Here is a 15,856-nt window from a genome sequence, read left to right on the forward strand (position 1 = left end):
GGGATTGTTCTCTCTCCTCTACAGGACCCTGGTAACCAGGATCTGGTTCACAGGGTATGGGAGAGGGCGGGAGTAAGATGCCCCAGAGGTCCTCAGTATCCAAACGTCCAGGGGAAATGACCAAAGATGACGGACTATGCTGTTTGCACACATATTCTGGGCTCGTTCCTCACTCTTGACTTCCCCTTTTCTTCCCAACCCTCTCCACTGCTGTTCAACACATGGGCCATCCTTCCTGGAGGCCACCTGGCATGGGTGCCCAAGCCTAGGCTTTGGGAACAATCAGACCTGATTTCAAATGAGGACTCTGCCAATTACTGTCCATGTGATGCTGGCCAATTCCCCTAATCTCTCCCGACTTCAGCTTCCAATATTACTAATGTTACTATTCCACATTACAATTTCAAATATGATTGAAATTGATGAGAGCTAATTACATTAAGTCTCCAATGGTGCCTAGCACATAGTAAGTGTTCAGCAAATTATTACTGGGGGATATAGTCCCAGGTCTGCTCATATGGTACATCCCCCTTTCCCTCTGTTTCTGTGCAACTGAAAGCCAGCCAGAGTCCTAACGAGGCATCAGGCAACCTGGGGGTGGGGATGGGAATGCAGGACAGCCCTTCCTGTTGTCTGGGTGACCTGGTGGAGGAGGGCCAGGGAGGGTTACAGGCAAAGTGCTCAACTGAACCTGGTGTTTGTATGCGTGCTAGTCAAGGGCATTTGCCAATCAGGCTGAGCCGTACACCTGCCCTGAACTCACTCCCACTCGATTAGCTGTCTGCATCGCCTCCCTTCACTTCCTACTCACCCTTCCCAGTAAAGACCCTGGGGTCTGAGTTGAGGGATTGATTCCTTGATTGGGTAAAGGAACACTGCAAGACTGATATTAGTATCGATAATGATAGCAAACTTTTGAGGGCCAACTCTGGTTACCACAACCCTAAGAGAAAGGAGTTTTTATTATCCCCATTTTATAGATGAAACTGAGGTTCAGGGAGATCCAAAAACTTGTTCAAGGTCACGTAGTTAACAAGTAGGAATAGAGGACCTAAAGTAGTCTGACTCCAGGGCCCACCTTACTAGGTGCCTTAACTTACATAATTTCTAATCCTCACAAAAACCTCATGAGCTGGATATTCCCTTTTTACTACTAAGAAAACGAATTTAGAGAGAATAAGTGACTTGCCCAAGGTCGTGCAGCTGGTACCTGTGGAGCCAGTGTCCAAATCCAAAGCCTGTGTATTTTCTCCATTCCACTCTACCCCAGTGCCTCTGATTCAGCAGAGCTTGGCAGGGGAACTCTGAAGAGGAAGGGAAACTGACCTTGATAAGCACCTAGTATGTGCTTGTTACTTTCACATAAGGCACCTGATTTCATCCTCACATGCATTCTGTTAGAGGGTATAATTAGCCCCAAGAAGAAAACTAGGCTCAGGGAAGTGAAGTGACTTACCCAAGATCACACAGCAGTAAAGTCAGAATTTATATTCGCTGCTGGCTCCCGAGGACTTGCTTTTTCTACAACACTCCTCCTGTTGGCTTTGTGGGTTTGCTTTGCTGCCAACCCAAGACCCATGTTCCACCTGCTCTGTGCTTCAGGAGAGTGACCTGTAGGGAGGGTATCACAGGGCTCCTTCTCCTTCTGCCTTCCAGTTTGGGTTGGGTTCAGCAGATCAGAAGCCGTCAGAAAGAGGTCGGGGTATTTGTTCCATCACTCTTTCCCTGCCTGGATTTGATTCTATGACTGTTGCTCCTTCTGCGTGTCCCCCTTGCATGGCTCCAGCTCTGCCTGTCCTGAGAACATCCTTAATGGCTTCCTGCTGGTGCTTTTCTCTAGCTGCCTCTGCATTCCTTGCTGATTCCCTTAACCTCATCACCCCTGGCAAAGTGTTGGTTCCTTCGTTCACTTACCTTCATAATCCGAGCTGAGTATCTTTCTGTTTCCTGCTGGGGCCCGAGCAAGCCTCCTAATGTCCATTCAAAAGGAAGGGCAATGGCTTCCTTGCTGGTCAGACCGGTGTGGGGCTTCCCCAAACTAATTAGTGACGAGCAGGACAGTGGCCAGAGACTGGAGGCTGGCTCCTGGTGATGTCTTTGCCTGTGTCCAGCTGGAACGTCAGACTCAGGGCAGCTCAGCCTCTCCACTTCCTCACTGTTGATCTGTGGGGATTGAGCAAAGGTTCTCTCTGCCCTCCCCACCACCCCCAGCTCTGACACCCAGAGAGGGCGAAGGATTTGCTGACCCTGCACAGCAAGGCAATGAAGTGAGGACTAGCACTCCTGAATCTTAAATCAGTTGCTGGTTTTCTGCTTTACTCTGCAATGCTTCTCTTCACAGCTCAATAACTTTCATCAGTGGTGACTCAAAATGATCGCCCCCCGCCATGCCATCCCAGACAGCGTATAAGCCAGAAACTGTCACCGCTCGTTGACACATCCTGCCACTTTGTCTGCCAGTCCCCATTCTCTCACCCACCTCTGGCTTTTCTCACAGGAGAGAGCTGGTTGAAAGCCACCACTCCCAGATATTACTGGGGAGAAGCTCGGGGAGAAAGGAAGAAAGCTGATATTCAGGTGGAGATGGGCAAGTGAGCCACCTCTCCCCACCTGTGTACGTACCAAGAGGAGAGGAATGTGGCACTCTGGGTGATCCGCTGTCTTCTGGGAGAGAAATACCTATCTTGATTGAATATATCATCCATTCTGGAAAACATGGTTCCTGGGCTATGAAAGTTAAACTGCCTCTACCCCCAACCCATCCTTTCTGCTTGGTGGATTTGAAGAAAAAGCTGTGGGGAGGGGGAGGAAGAAGTGGGGCCCAGGAAGTGGGGGAGGGAGTGGGGCTGGAGGTAGAGCAGGCTATTTCCCTGACAGTCTTGGGGTGGGGGTGAGCGGGCAAATAGAAGGGCGGGGGTGGGGGGGCACTGTGCAGGGGCTAAAGAGGTGGGCACAAAGTCAGAACCCTCTCTGCCAGGCACCTTGCATGGAAAAAATATAGCTTTGGCATTGCCTCTCCACTTCTCCCTCCAAACCAATGTTCTTTCTTGTTCACACATTAGGAGGCCATGTCCTGAGGAGGTGGAGAGAAGGAGCCCCCAACTGCTCAGCTAGGAAGCTCCTGGGAAGAAATGATAGGAAACAGCCTGGACCAGGGCCAGAGAGGAGCCAGAGAAGAGATGGGTACAGCCTCGGGGAGAAGCTGTGGGCAGAGGGCAAATGGGGTGAGACAAATAGGGGGTACTGAGCTTCAGGTGTAAGAGGAGGAGGGACTGCTCCTCCATTTCCCTTTGGGCTTTTGCTGTTTAATTGAGTAATTCCTGGCCCCAGGGCAACTCAGAGAGTTTCTCTCACTTGCGTTAGAGATGTCACTTACTTGCCTTAAGACTCTGCTTAAGGTTTTTCCTTCTGAATTTCCTCAAATGGCCCAGCTTTACCCTGACTGCCATGTTAGTGTGTTTTGTTTTCTCTGCCACCTAATGTCCCTGAGGTCCCCAGAAGTACACACCTTTCTGAAAGCCCCCCAGGCAGGCCTCTCTCTGAAATTCTGGGCCAGGCCTGGGAAGACTGGCTCCATAGACTATGATTTGGGCGTCTTGTCCCCCCCCCCCCGCCACCCCATCCACATGCCCCACTTCCTGTAACTTATAGCCTCTCTGGCAGTGTCTGATATGCCACCCAATTCTTACCTAGTAGTAATTTCTTGGAAGAATGGAAAGGCTCCTCTTTAGAGCTTGGATTCAAAATGCAGACTCGAGATAAAGTAAATTGTCTTGCTAGTTTAGGAATTTATCAGGTAGCTTTCATCCTCTAAGAGAGACTGAGCTAAGAGAGACCTGGAACGGTTCTGCCTCTGAAATCTTCATTTCAAACATACCACTCTTTGGCTACAAATCTCCCGTCCTTTTGGCTTTTCCCTAAACCTGTCATTCCTCCTCAAGACCTTCAGCCCTACACTCCTCTGAATCTCTTATTCCCTCCTGACCTTCCTTCTTTCCTGACTAGGTCTCCACTACTTGTTGACCATCTGAGCCAAGTTTTACCAGCCTCCTGTGGTCTGGCTGTCATAACAAAGCACCATAAGTTGAGGGGCTTAAAACAACAGGAAATTTATTGTCTCACAGTTCTGGAGGCCAGAAATCCAAAACTAAGGTGTTGGCATTCCTCCTCGCTCTCTCTCTGAAGGCTCCAGGGGTAAACCCTTCCTTAACTCTCCCATTCCTGGTGGCTCCTGGCATTCCTTGGCTTGTGGAAGCATAACTCCAGTCTCTGCCTCCGTCTTCACATGGCCTTCTTCCCTAGATGTCCTTTCTTATAACGACACCAGTCATTGGATTTAGGGGCCACCCTAATTCAGTATGTTTCATCTCAGTTTTTACCTAATTACATCCGCAAAGGCCCTATTTTCAAACAAGGTCACGTTCTGAGGTTCTAGGTGGACGTGCAGTTTGGGAAGATACTATTCAACCCACTTCAGACTGCTTTTTTCCCTCCACTGCAGCTGCTTTCCAAGTTCCCACGCTGGGCGCGTGACCACAGTCAGCATCTCCTTTATGACCTTGGGACTGCCGTGCCCAGTTTGTAGCTCCTCCCACTCTTGGAGGAGCTGTTCTCTCGAGGCTCCGTCACCAAAAGAGGTCCTCCCACAACCTCCTCTCTCCTTTCCCTCAGGAAGCCGGCTTCATCAAGGTCAGTGGTGACTTTGACTCCCAACCCTAGGGCCCTGCAGAAGTATCCCTCTTTTCACCTTTCCCACCTTCCTTCCATCCCACTTAAGGCCCACGTGTCCTCCTCTTCTTGTAGCCTTGTGCAGACCCTCACTACACACCTGGTCTACTACAAATTATCCTGACGGTGTTTTTCTGCTTCCACATTCATCCCACTCTTGTCTCTCCTCTCATACCACGCTGCTACTTGAAAGCCATTCATTCATTCATTCATTCATTCATTCATATATTTATCAAGTGCCTATTATGTGCCAGGCATGATACTAGCTCCTGCCTCGTACTCTGTCCTCATTTTTCATGACCAGTGAGATCATTGTCTTTTCAGAGCTTACAGGGGGGAGTTTTCTCTGGCTGTGCTATGGGATAAGGTGTACATTTTTTTATTTTGTGAGTAACCCTCTTAATGCCCAGCCCTAACCTGCCTTTGACCTCTGTCTCCCACATCCTACTTCTCGAGCCAAGCCACGCTGGACTCTTACACTTCTGTGCCACGATGCTTTTCCTCTGATTGAAATGCCTCTGCCTCCTGACTGCCTGGAAATCTCCTAGTCATCTTCGAAGATTCAGTTCTAATATTACCACCTCCTAGGAGCCTTTCTTTACAATCCTGCCCTGGGCCCCTCTTTTTTGCCACAGAAATCGTTTATTGCCTGAATCACACTGCCTTGTGATGATTTGTTTACATGGCTATCTCTCTTTTCCCTTGAAGTCAAGGACAATATTTTATTCATTTTTATATCATCTGTATCTGGAATATATAGGTGTTTAATAAATGTTTAAGTTTTTAATAAAAGAGGTAGAGGAAGGCTCAATCCAGCTGAGAGCGGAAACTGCCTGGAAGAGTTGAAGCCCCCTAGCCCTACCCGACCTTACGTCACCCCTGCACCTACCTCACTGTGCATTCTCCTGGGCTACCCACTGCCAAGGAGAGTCAAATGAGATAATAGAGGTGTTAAGGGTTGAATTGTGTCCCCCCAACTCCTAATTCATGTATTTGGAACTAGGGTGGTGGCAGAGGTAATTAGGTAAGAGGAAGTCACACTGGAGCAGGGGGCACCCCTACTTCAATATGACGGGTGTATTAACAAAAAGGAGAAATTTGGGCACAGACACACACAGGGAGAACGCCTCGTGAAGATGAGGGCCGAGATCAGGGTGGTGCTTCTGCACGCCATGAAACACCAAAGATTGCCATCAAACTACCAGAAGCTCAGGGAGAGGCACGGAACAGATTCTCTCTCGCATCTTCAGAAAGAACCAACCCTGCTGATGCCTCATCTCAGACTTGTAGCCTCCAGAACTGTGAGACAACACATTTCTGTTGTTTAAGCCACTGGGTTTATGGCATTTTATTACGATAGCCCCAGGAAACTAACAGAGGAGAGAAAAGTGCTTAGAAAAAACAATAGCTTTCGCTTCCAGAGCAAAGCCCTTCGTTGTTCAGACCCATGTGCCATTTGAGCCCCAGATAAACCACTGAGGTGGGGTCCTCAGTACTTATTACTCACCCCAATTCTAATGTTTAAAATTAAATCCACAGGCTTATGAAGAAAATCAATTCCCCTGAAATAGCTATCAAAATTTTTTTAAATTTTGTGCTATAATAATATATATGCTTCATTTCTATTATATTAAATAGCATGCTCAAACTTCAGATCTTATAACTATTGTAATTTTGAAGTAGTGGTGAAATACAAACTATTTCATGATATCTAGAAAAACCATTGGTGACAAAGGCACAAAGTATTGCTAATACTTCTGTGACCTGTTGTGTATATCCATAGTTAAGAAAGTGCTAAATTTTGATTAGTAAAAATGAAGATGTATTTCCCCCCATTCAAGTTCATGGCTCCAGGTTAAGAGCCTCTCCCTTAGATCTGTGCTTCTCAAACTTCCCTGTGCATGTACGTCACCTGGAGATCTTGTTAAAAATGAAGATTCTGAGTCAGTAGGTCTGGAGTAGGCTTGAGGTTCTGCATTCTTTACAATCTCCCATGATGCTCAGCTCCCAGGATGGTCCCTGGGACAGGGAGACATTCTGGGTAGTGAGGTGACAGATAATGGTTACCACTCAGAACCATTCTAGGGGATCTGAGAGCAAGAGCATCAGTTGCTCTGAGCCTGAGGGTGAGGTTAGGGCCTCAGAGCTGAGTGAACTACTTCTTGGTAGTCCCAAGGTGACAAGGCTGTCCCAGCATATCTCCTAAGCAGAATGCAGACGACATTGCCTGGCAAAACTTCAGGGAATCTGCAATCTCTTTAATGCTGTAGCTGGTAGGACGGAGGCTTTAACCTGTGGGATCTGACGTTATCTCCAGGTAGATAGTGTAAGAATTTAATTAAATTGTAGAATACCCAGCTGGAGTCAGAGAATTGCTTGGCCGTGTGGGGAAAAAACCCACACATCGGAATTGGTGTCAGGATCATAAGGACCCACCCCACTCAGATACCTGATTGGGATACAACACTTCACAGTCTTTCTTGATTCTCACACCCTGTGAAATCATTATCAATATCACCATCTTGTCCAGAGAAAACCATGGCTTGTGGAGGTTTAGTGACTGGCCCAAAGTAACACAGTTAGCAAGTGGCTGAGCTAAGCCTCAGACAGAGACCTAAGTGCACCTTGAAACCTCATAAAAATCCTGAGATCAGGTGGCCTGAATTATAGTTCATTAAAAGGACTCTATGTACCTACAGGAAGATATTCCCAAAACCTGAATCTTAAATCACTTTCAAGAAAGTAAACAGATAATAATTAACCAAAAAAAAGTGGATACATTTAGCCATTTATAGAAAAGATCTACTCTAAACGATGTTTTGTAAATGTGTAATGAAGAGATTGGGAAATACCCAAGCCCAAAAAAGGTGACCAGGACTAAAAATGTAGCTAAAGAGACATGCAGCCCAATCAATAGTTCTTGAAGTGAATGAAGAAAGGGTATGTTAACTGAAGGTCTGCGGTCTGCCTGGAGCCCAGAAAGGGGGCAGTCAAAGGAGAAAACCCGTCAGTATGTCTCCAGCTCCCACAAGAGATACCCTGGCTCAGGAGAGAGAGCCTCTGCTGTGGGCCAGGCATAATTCATCCCAATTTTCTCATGCTTGACAACATGTGCCTTTGCTCTGTACTTACTAAGCAACCTTCTGACTGTTACTTTTCTTGGTTAGCTGGATACCAGAAAGGGGACACCTGGTAGGAACTGTCACCTCATTTTATATCTGCCTTGCTTTTCTCAGTCTCTTAAGAGTTTAACGATTGTGAGTCGATCCCTCCTGAGTTCGGTCCCAGGGTTTCTTTTCTTTCCTGGCTTCAGATTCACCAGTGTCGGATGAATTTAGTGATTGTAAGTCAATGTCTCTTGAGCTTGAACAACTCTGAGCATGCCTAGAAATCCAATGTCTGGAACTGCAAAGCAGAACAAGGGTCATCACCTACTCCACAGCAACCCTGCAAAGTTGCCTGCCTCTGCCTTGGGAGATCTCCCCCACCGCCAACATGTACACAGGACATCTGTAATGAGACACCTCATCCTTCAGCCTCTGGCAACATATTTGCAGAGTTGAGTGAGGTTTACAGGTCACTTCAGTGATGTCCTGCTAGGCATACCCCATCTGTGAGAGCACAGGGCTCCCTCCTCAGAACAAAGAGCTAAACATGAAATGAAATGAAATAAAATAAGCCCAAATAACACAGGCTTATTGGAAGAGAACAGTGTCACAGGCACTCATGTACCCCAAGGTAAAGGGAAAACAAACAAAGAAAGGCTCTCATCTTTTTTTCCCATGCATGGCCAGACATGTGTGTGCCCTGGTCCTCTCCCTAGGAAGACAAGGAGGCAGTGAGGCCCTAGGTAGAGTTAGAGTTTGGGGCAGGCAGGAGGCTTTGTAAATACTGGAGGCTGTCTCTTCCTGAGGGAGAGTACATGGGCAGGCAGGGTCCTTCAGCTCCTCAAGGGATGACAGACATTTCACTTTTATCTCTTTCTCCCCTTTGGGATTCGGGGAGTGATTGAGATAATTTACCAGTTAATGTGGGCAGATGGCTTAATTAAGCAACATCGAAAGGCATTCTCAGCGGGCTCTGAGTGTGTGACTGACTCACGGGGTGGGACCCTGGGAGTTACCTGCCAGATGTGTCCTCGCTCTCTGCCAGGTCTCCTGCTTGGTCCCCAGGCACCAGGGTACAGTGTGCCCACAGGGTGACCTGCTTGGGAATTTAGGATCCTGACTTCAGAAGAAGGTTCCTCCTGCAGGCTCTGCCAGAGCAGCCTGGGCTGGTTCACGCTCACGCTTTGAGTAAGGCCTCTGGTTTTGTGGGCAGTCTGTAGATCTAGGGACAGCAGCTGCACAAGGAGCTGGAATTGCTGGGCCCTCACAGAGGCTGGCTGGGTTCTAGGTGCTCAGACACCCTGGGCATGGAAGCCAAGTCCTGCCCTCGGGGAGTTTGTTGTCTGTGTGGATGCCAAACTCCTGGGCCTTTCCAGGCAAGGCCTGAGAGATTCTGTTCTGAATTTTACAGATGAACACACTAAGGCCTAGACAGGGGAAGCAACTGGCTCACTCTGAGCAGCAGAAGAGGTGTGAGAACCAGCTTCCCAGCTCCTGTGCTGTGTGCGTGCGTGTGTGTGTGTGTGTGTGTGTGTGTGTGTGTGTGTGTGCATGCACTCATATGGGGGTGGGGAACAGAAAGAATGGCTCCTCTCATTCCTCTTCCCTCCTCTGGGTCCTCCTTCCTGTCTTCCACAAGGGATGGGGTTCTTGTCTGAAGGCCAAGCCCTTTCCTCCCTCTATGGCTCTGTGTGAAGGGAGCGGTGGGAGCACCCCAGGCAGTGAGCTTCCAGTATCTACCCGCTCCAAGCCCAGAGCTTTACAGCCTTCGGGAACAGGCCCCAGTGGGCAGCCTGGCATCATTTCCTGGGTGAATTCTACTTCCACAGCTCATTAACCTATCCTGTCTGCAGTTGGCAAGTCTGGGGAGAAAACCCAACAACAAAACACCCTCCTTTCAATCCCCCTCACGCCCACCCTCTGAACACGTTTAAATGATTGTTTGGCCCAGAGTCAGGGAAGTGAAGCTGGTTTCCACACCTCGACGCAACGTTTCCTGGCTCATTAACTTCATTGCTTTTGCAGCCAGAAGCCCCTTCATCACTCCTACAGAGAGTGATGGGTAAGGGTGCATAGGGCCCTGTCCGTGTGGTGCAGCTGTTTGCTGCAAGGAGGGCTCCAGGAGAGGCTAAGCTGGGTGAAGACCACCAGGCAGCTCTGGGCAGGAAACATGGCACAGTCATGGGCCTGTGTGGGCCAGGAGTTTCCCCTGGGGAAGAGGGCAGAGGAGCAGAGGGTGGATGGAGGATCCCTAAACCAGAAATGATGGGTAGAATTGCTACATAAAATATAGGATAGCCAATTCAATTTGAATTTCAGATAAACAACACATAATTTCTTAGTGTAAGTATGTCCCAAACACTGTGTGGGACATACTTATACTAAAATATTATTTCTTGTGATTTGAATTTCAGAGCTAAATGGGCATTTAAATGGGTTCATTGCTAACTCTGGCAGCCCTAATGGCGGGGGTTACAAGCAAGGGATGGGAAGGGCAGTGGACTAGAGAATGATAGATAGTAGGTAGGGGATGATGGGACAGTAACTAGGGGATCTTGGACCTCTAAGTTACCCCCCACCCCCACCCCCGGGGGTTTCCCAGACTTGGGTTCTGAGAACTGATTTCCTACCTAGGCTAATACCCTGGGGCTTTTTTCTGCCTTCCTTAAGGTCTCAGGCCCTCAGCTGCAACTCTGTCACTCCTTTCTCAAACTTAGCAGACAAATGGACCTCTGTCTCCTCCCACCCTGTAGCCACCAAGCACCGACACCTAGACTTGTTCTCTTTGAAGGGTTTGTGCATACCAGCTCTGGAAGCACACTGGCCTGGGTGGAATCTGAGCGGAGTCACCCACTAGCTGAGCATCTGGGCATATAATTAACTACTCTGAGCCTTGGTGTCTGAGAAATGGGGGTAAAAGGAGCCGACCTATTGTGATCACCTAGTGGGTTAATGTTTATATGGCTATTAGAACATAGCACTCAATAAATGATAGCTTCAAATGCCTAAAGCCCTCTCATCACCACAGGGTACCAGGAAAGGGATAATAAAAAACAATAAATGTGGGGAAGTTACACAAGTACCAGATTCTTTCAAAGCTCTCACTCAGTCATTATCCCTCTTTTCAAAATAATGGAAACCATCCTTCCTGCAGTCCCTTATGTACCTGAAGGTAGAGCTCACTAAATCACCTTTCCTCATTCCTTCCCCAGAACAGCTCCATCCAGCATTAGCCCAGAAGATGAGCTATGGATCAGAGCCCATCCAGCCCTTGGAGCCCAACAGGCAGTGTGCATTGTAGGGAAACTACAAACTGGGAGACTCTTTATTCACTCAACAAACTTGTATCGAGTTTTCCTCGTGTAACTTGGAATAGACCAGTGAATGAAACAAACCTTGTCCTTGCCCTCATGAAACTTATAATCTAGTTGAGGGTCTCATCTCCTTGCCTCTCCCAACCACTGCCATCTTCATTTGAATGGTTTAGAGACTGGGGTGGCAAGTTGGTTAAAAGTAGAAGTCCATCTCTGATCGATTGGAGGCGGCTAGGCTGTTTAGCCACGTTCCGGTTCAAGGGGGAAAAGATTTGTAGTTTATTGGTGGTGTCTGCCATGGGGGCAGGAGGGAGAGGTAGTACCACAGGTTCCACGGACATGCACATTGAACATTTCCTTGCATTCCAGATCCTGCAATAAAAGTTCACAGCTTGCATCTTGCTAACCTCGTCGGGACTGTGAATCCAAGTCTCCAGGGGGAAGTGAAGAGCTTGAGTCCTCAGCTCAGAGGAGGGTGAGTCTTAGAGCTGGCAGACGTAAGTCCCAAAGGAGGAAAGAAATGGACAGTGAAGTCAGATCACAGTCCTCGGCGCCTGACAGGTAGAAACAGAGTTCACCAGATAATGAGAGAAATCTGGCAGTGAGAAAAATCCAGTGACGACCTCGGCAAATGATGGAGTGACGCCATCATGGTCTGTGTCCCCACCCCCATCAAGCTTCTCTAACTGCAAATGCCTTCCTGGATGACAAATGTTCAGCTGATGTTGGGGATGACACAGAGGTGGCAGCAGATGGCCCTGGATCTTGGCTTGGAAGGTGAGCCCCAGGAGGGAGAGACAAAAGTAGGGTTCCCTCTTGGTACCTGAGATAAGCACCTTGGGCTTTGCCATCAAAACTCAGGAGGTCCCAATAATACATGCTCATGTGGGTTTTTAATACTCATGCAAAAGGGTAGACATTCTTATAGATTGAAGAGAACTTAGAGATCATGAATTCCCGGGTTTTTCAGTCTAGACACAATCGACATTTTAAGCCACACAATTTTTCTTTTACGAGAGGCTGTCCTGTGCATTGTAGGGCGTTTAGCAGCTTCCATAGACACCAGTGGCACTGCACACTCCCCCATATTGTTACAACCAAAAATGTCTCCAGATGCTGCCACATGTCTCCTGGGGAGCAAAGCACCTTGGTTGAAAAACACTGACTCAAATCATCTCAATTTATGGATAAAGAAATGGAGGTGCAGAGAGGGGTCCTGCCCAAGGCAGTTTTGGTTTGTTCTTTGGGGACTCTTTCTGGAGAATTCTTCTGTGACACCCTCCACACAAAGAAAGGGTCTTGTAAATATGCACCTAGTGTGATCGTATAACTTACAGTACAACTATGTAACAACTTTTAGAGCTAGCATACATTTAATCAGAGGAGGGCCCTCTTCCTGTACCTTCTCCTCATGGGGGTGGGGAGGGGGGAGGCTGGGCAGCTTGAGTTGGGGCCTTTCACAATATTGCTTCCCATTCAGACCTTCCTGGAATTGGTTTAGAACAAAATGTACCAGGTTTTAGAGATGGAAACACTGTCACTCTCAGCTCCCAAAGCCGTCTTGCTGACTTGGATATCAGACTTTACAGGTCTTGGTATCGAAGGGAAACGAAGAACCTTGATTTCATCCGGAAGGGAAGATCTCCAAGGTGTTAGCAGAGGAGCTGGTTCAGGGGAGGGTAAGGTGACTGAGAAGAAATGGGCTGTCCATTTCACTAACAAATTTTCTTTACTTTTTCTGAAAGAAAAAAACATCCCACTGTTAATTTGTGAGAGCCCAGAGTTGCCTATGGCCTTAAAAGTGGCACAGGGAATAAATAACATTACATTTCTATTACCTTCCTGTTGCTCCTGCTAGGTTATTTTACATTTCCTGCTAAAAAAAAACAAGCAATTTTAAAGGCATTTTGCTGGCCCTAAACATTTTTAATGATGTGTTCTTTCTTGACATCATTTATAATACCACCCCTATCAAGTGAGTATAAGCCCCTGTGATGGCTGAGATAGTGTAAAGGAGAATGCTAAATTTAGATTTTGCCAGGGTGTGAGGTGGCAGGTAACGCTGAAAGCAGAGGCTTCAGAAGAAAAGGACAGTTTACAGGTCCTTTTCAATCCATCTAAACTTGAGTCTCCAACTTATTAAAAATGTGTGAGCTATACTAATAAATACACGACACACGTCTCAGCATTGTTGAGAACTTATTAGGAGACCTGCCTGTTAACTCACTTTTGTAAGCTTCCCCCCTGCAGTTCTCTGTTTGTCGATCTTTAGTTTGTTTTTGGCTTGGTGACAAGATGCCCTATTTCTGTACGAGATATTAAGCTGTTAGAGCTGTTAGGACACTTGTTTCTATGCTGTGTTGAATACAAAATGTCCTGCTCTCTCTGCCTAAAGACGATGCTCTTTCATTTAGATGCAGTAGAGGACTAACTCTTGCCAACTAACCTCCTAAGAGACTGATGGTCAATCAGAATTCTCTTGAGAAGTGTCACTCCAAACAGCCTAGAATCAACAGTTGCTTGGATGGTATTGAGGCAGAATGTGGGGACACAAGGTTGGTTTGTGGTTTTAATGGTCAATATATTGTCCCACAGGAAGGAACCTGGTACCTACATCTCTACATCAGAAGAATGTCTACCAAGGAGTCCACGTACCTATGGGGGCTGCTCAGGGCTCCCTCACTTTCTGACAAGGCTAGCGACGCTAATGTTCATTGGGCTTGTTCACCACTGCATTTCTACTAACTCATCCTTCATGCGTACAGATCACAAAGCACACATTCAGTTCTTAACATCATTGTAGAGTATTCAGGTCCTTTCTACTACTGGTTAGACCCTCAGAAAACTTAGAGCATTCAGTGAACTTTGGGACAACTGGCTTTGTTCCTGGCTATACTCCCAGAAGAGAGCCTTTATCTCTAAGTCCCAAGGCGCCTCTCTACAGACATCTCTCACTCACACCCAGAGGGCACTTCACATCCTTTCCTCAACATGGATCTGAGTGGTTTTACCCACATTCCTCACCACTCTCTGGTCTCCTTTCGTGACCCAGGAGCACATATTTCCAAGATTTGCTGATCTTCAGGGGCCAGGGTGGCCATTAGTGGACTTCAGGAAGAAATACAGTTCAAATCCATTGCCCAGACCCTCTAATCAATTAATTCTCCAGTCACTTCCTGAGAGCCACGTTCAGCATGAGTCTCAATTGGGGGAAGAGAGATGATAACCCAGAATCCCTGTTCTTTCTGGACTCTTCATCTCGCAGAAGAAACCAATACAGAGATAAATAACTCATAAAAGGCAGACTATAAGAAAAGCTGAGTTGCACTACCAGCCATCCAAGTGCTCAAGTGTTTGTCTCCCTCACTACACTGTGAGAGAAACTGTCTTATTTCTGTTTCCTCGGCACCAAACCCAGAGTTATGCCACATTTGTGCACAATAAATGTTTATGGAATGAATGAAGGAACCAGTTGAAGAAACAGGGTGCTTTCTCTCTAGGGACCACGCCAAGTCAATGAAAGTCACTTTCTCACTCTAACTCGATGCTCTCTTTCAGCTCCTGAGCTCATTTTCTCCAGGAAACTTCCTAGGCAGTTACAGAAATGGAGCTTTCCTCCTTCCTCTCTTCACTCAGCTTCTTAATGATCTTTCATTCTGCCAAGGTAATTGTCATGGGAACTGTGGAGACTAAGACAGACACCACCACCAATTCCAGAGAGATTTGGGAGTGATCATTTTTATAATACATGAAATCAGATTATGTGGAGATAAAGGCCTTTTAGGATGGATTTACTGGATGCAAAGGACAGAAAGCTCTCATGCAAGCCAAAATAAAAGAGATAATTATGGTAAAGTTACAATGCAGCTCGTGGAAATAAAGTGCAACCCATTCTCTGGGAAATTGGATCTGGGAAATCTGAACTCTTAGGGCTCAAAGCAGATACTCTCTTTGATTCTCTTTCTCTGGGATCTACAGGGTGTCTCATCTATTTACACACGTGTGCCATTTTCCTCTCTTCAGTTTACTCAAGAAGCTTCTGTGCCTCCTGATAACTTTGGTATGTGGTGATGTCCCCAACTCTCCATAACTTTTGGATTCTGATTGAGTTCTGTCTCTGTAGCATTTACTTAAAATTCTCAAGAGGGTGAATCTGATTGGTTACTAACCAGCCAATAGATTGGTCAACACTCAGACAGGATCTAAATAGCTGTAGCTTGGGGTTTCACAGGAACACATATGGCAGCTTGGGCCTGTCCTTTCAGTAGGGTTTCAGTAGACTAAGACAGATCTAAGAGAGAGAGAGAGAGAGAAAGAGAGAGATACCCAGGTACCCCAGAACAAAATTATTATGTTAGGTGTGTTCTGAGGTTGTCAAAGGTCCGCAACTTTAGGGAAAAGTGTGGCAGGAAGATGGGATCTGTCCTGATCATTGTGTTGGTAAGTTAGAGAAATGTAGGGTAATTATAGGTAATTGTGTGGTGTAAGTGCCAGGTCACTGTTAGCCTTTTATGTGTCAGCACAGCCTTCTTTCCCACCACCAGCTGCCTCCCTGAGGCACCGTAATCAGCAAAAAGGAAGATTTCCCAAGCATGTGGTGGGGATAGCCTCCTCCCCCACTCCATAGCCTACCCGCTTCTGCCGTACCCTAAACTAGAAACAGCCCCACATGGCTGTGTGCTTCAGGGCAGAACGGGGCCTAAATGT

General features: G+C 47.1%; 1 protein-coding gene across 1 annotated transcript in view; it reads right to left on the bottom strand.

The window, feature by feature from the left end:
- Positions 1 to 11,132: 11,132 nt before the first annotated feature.
- KCNC4 (potassium voltage-gated channel subfamily C member 4) overlaps positions 11,133 to 15,856 on the bottom strand; it is a 60,555-nt gene continuing 55,831 nt past the window's right edge. The window contains exon 4 of the mRNA XM_081026877.1: positions 11,133 to 12,887. Within this exon, the coding sequence (XP_080883003.1) occupies positions 12,865 to 12,887 (23 nt within the window). The 3' untranslated portion in view covers positions 11,133 to 12,864. The remainder of the gene's footprint in view (positions 12,888 to 15,856) is intronic.

This window comes from Rhinolophus hipposideros (assembly GCF_964194185.1).
Source record: "Rhinolophus hipposideros genome assembly, chromosome: 19".
In the NCBI taxonomy this organism is placed as follows: Eukaryota; Metazoa; Chordata; class Mammalia; order Chiroptera; family Rhinolophidae; genus Rhinolophus; species Rhinolophus hipposideros.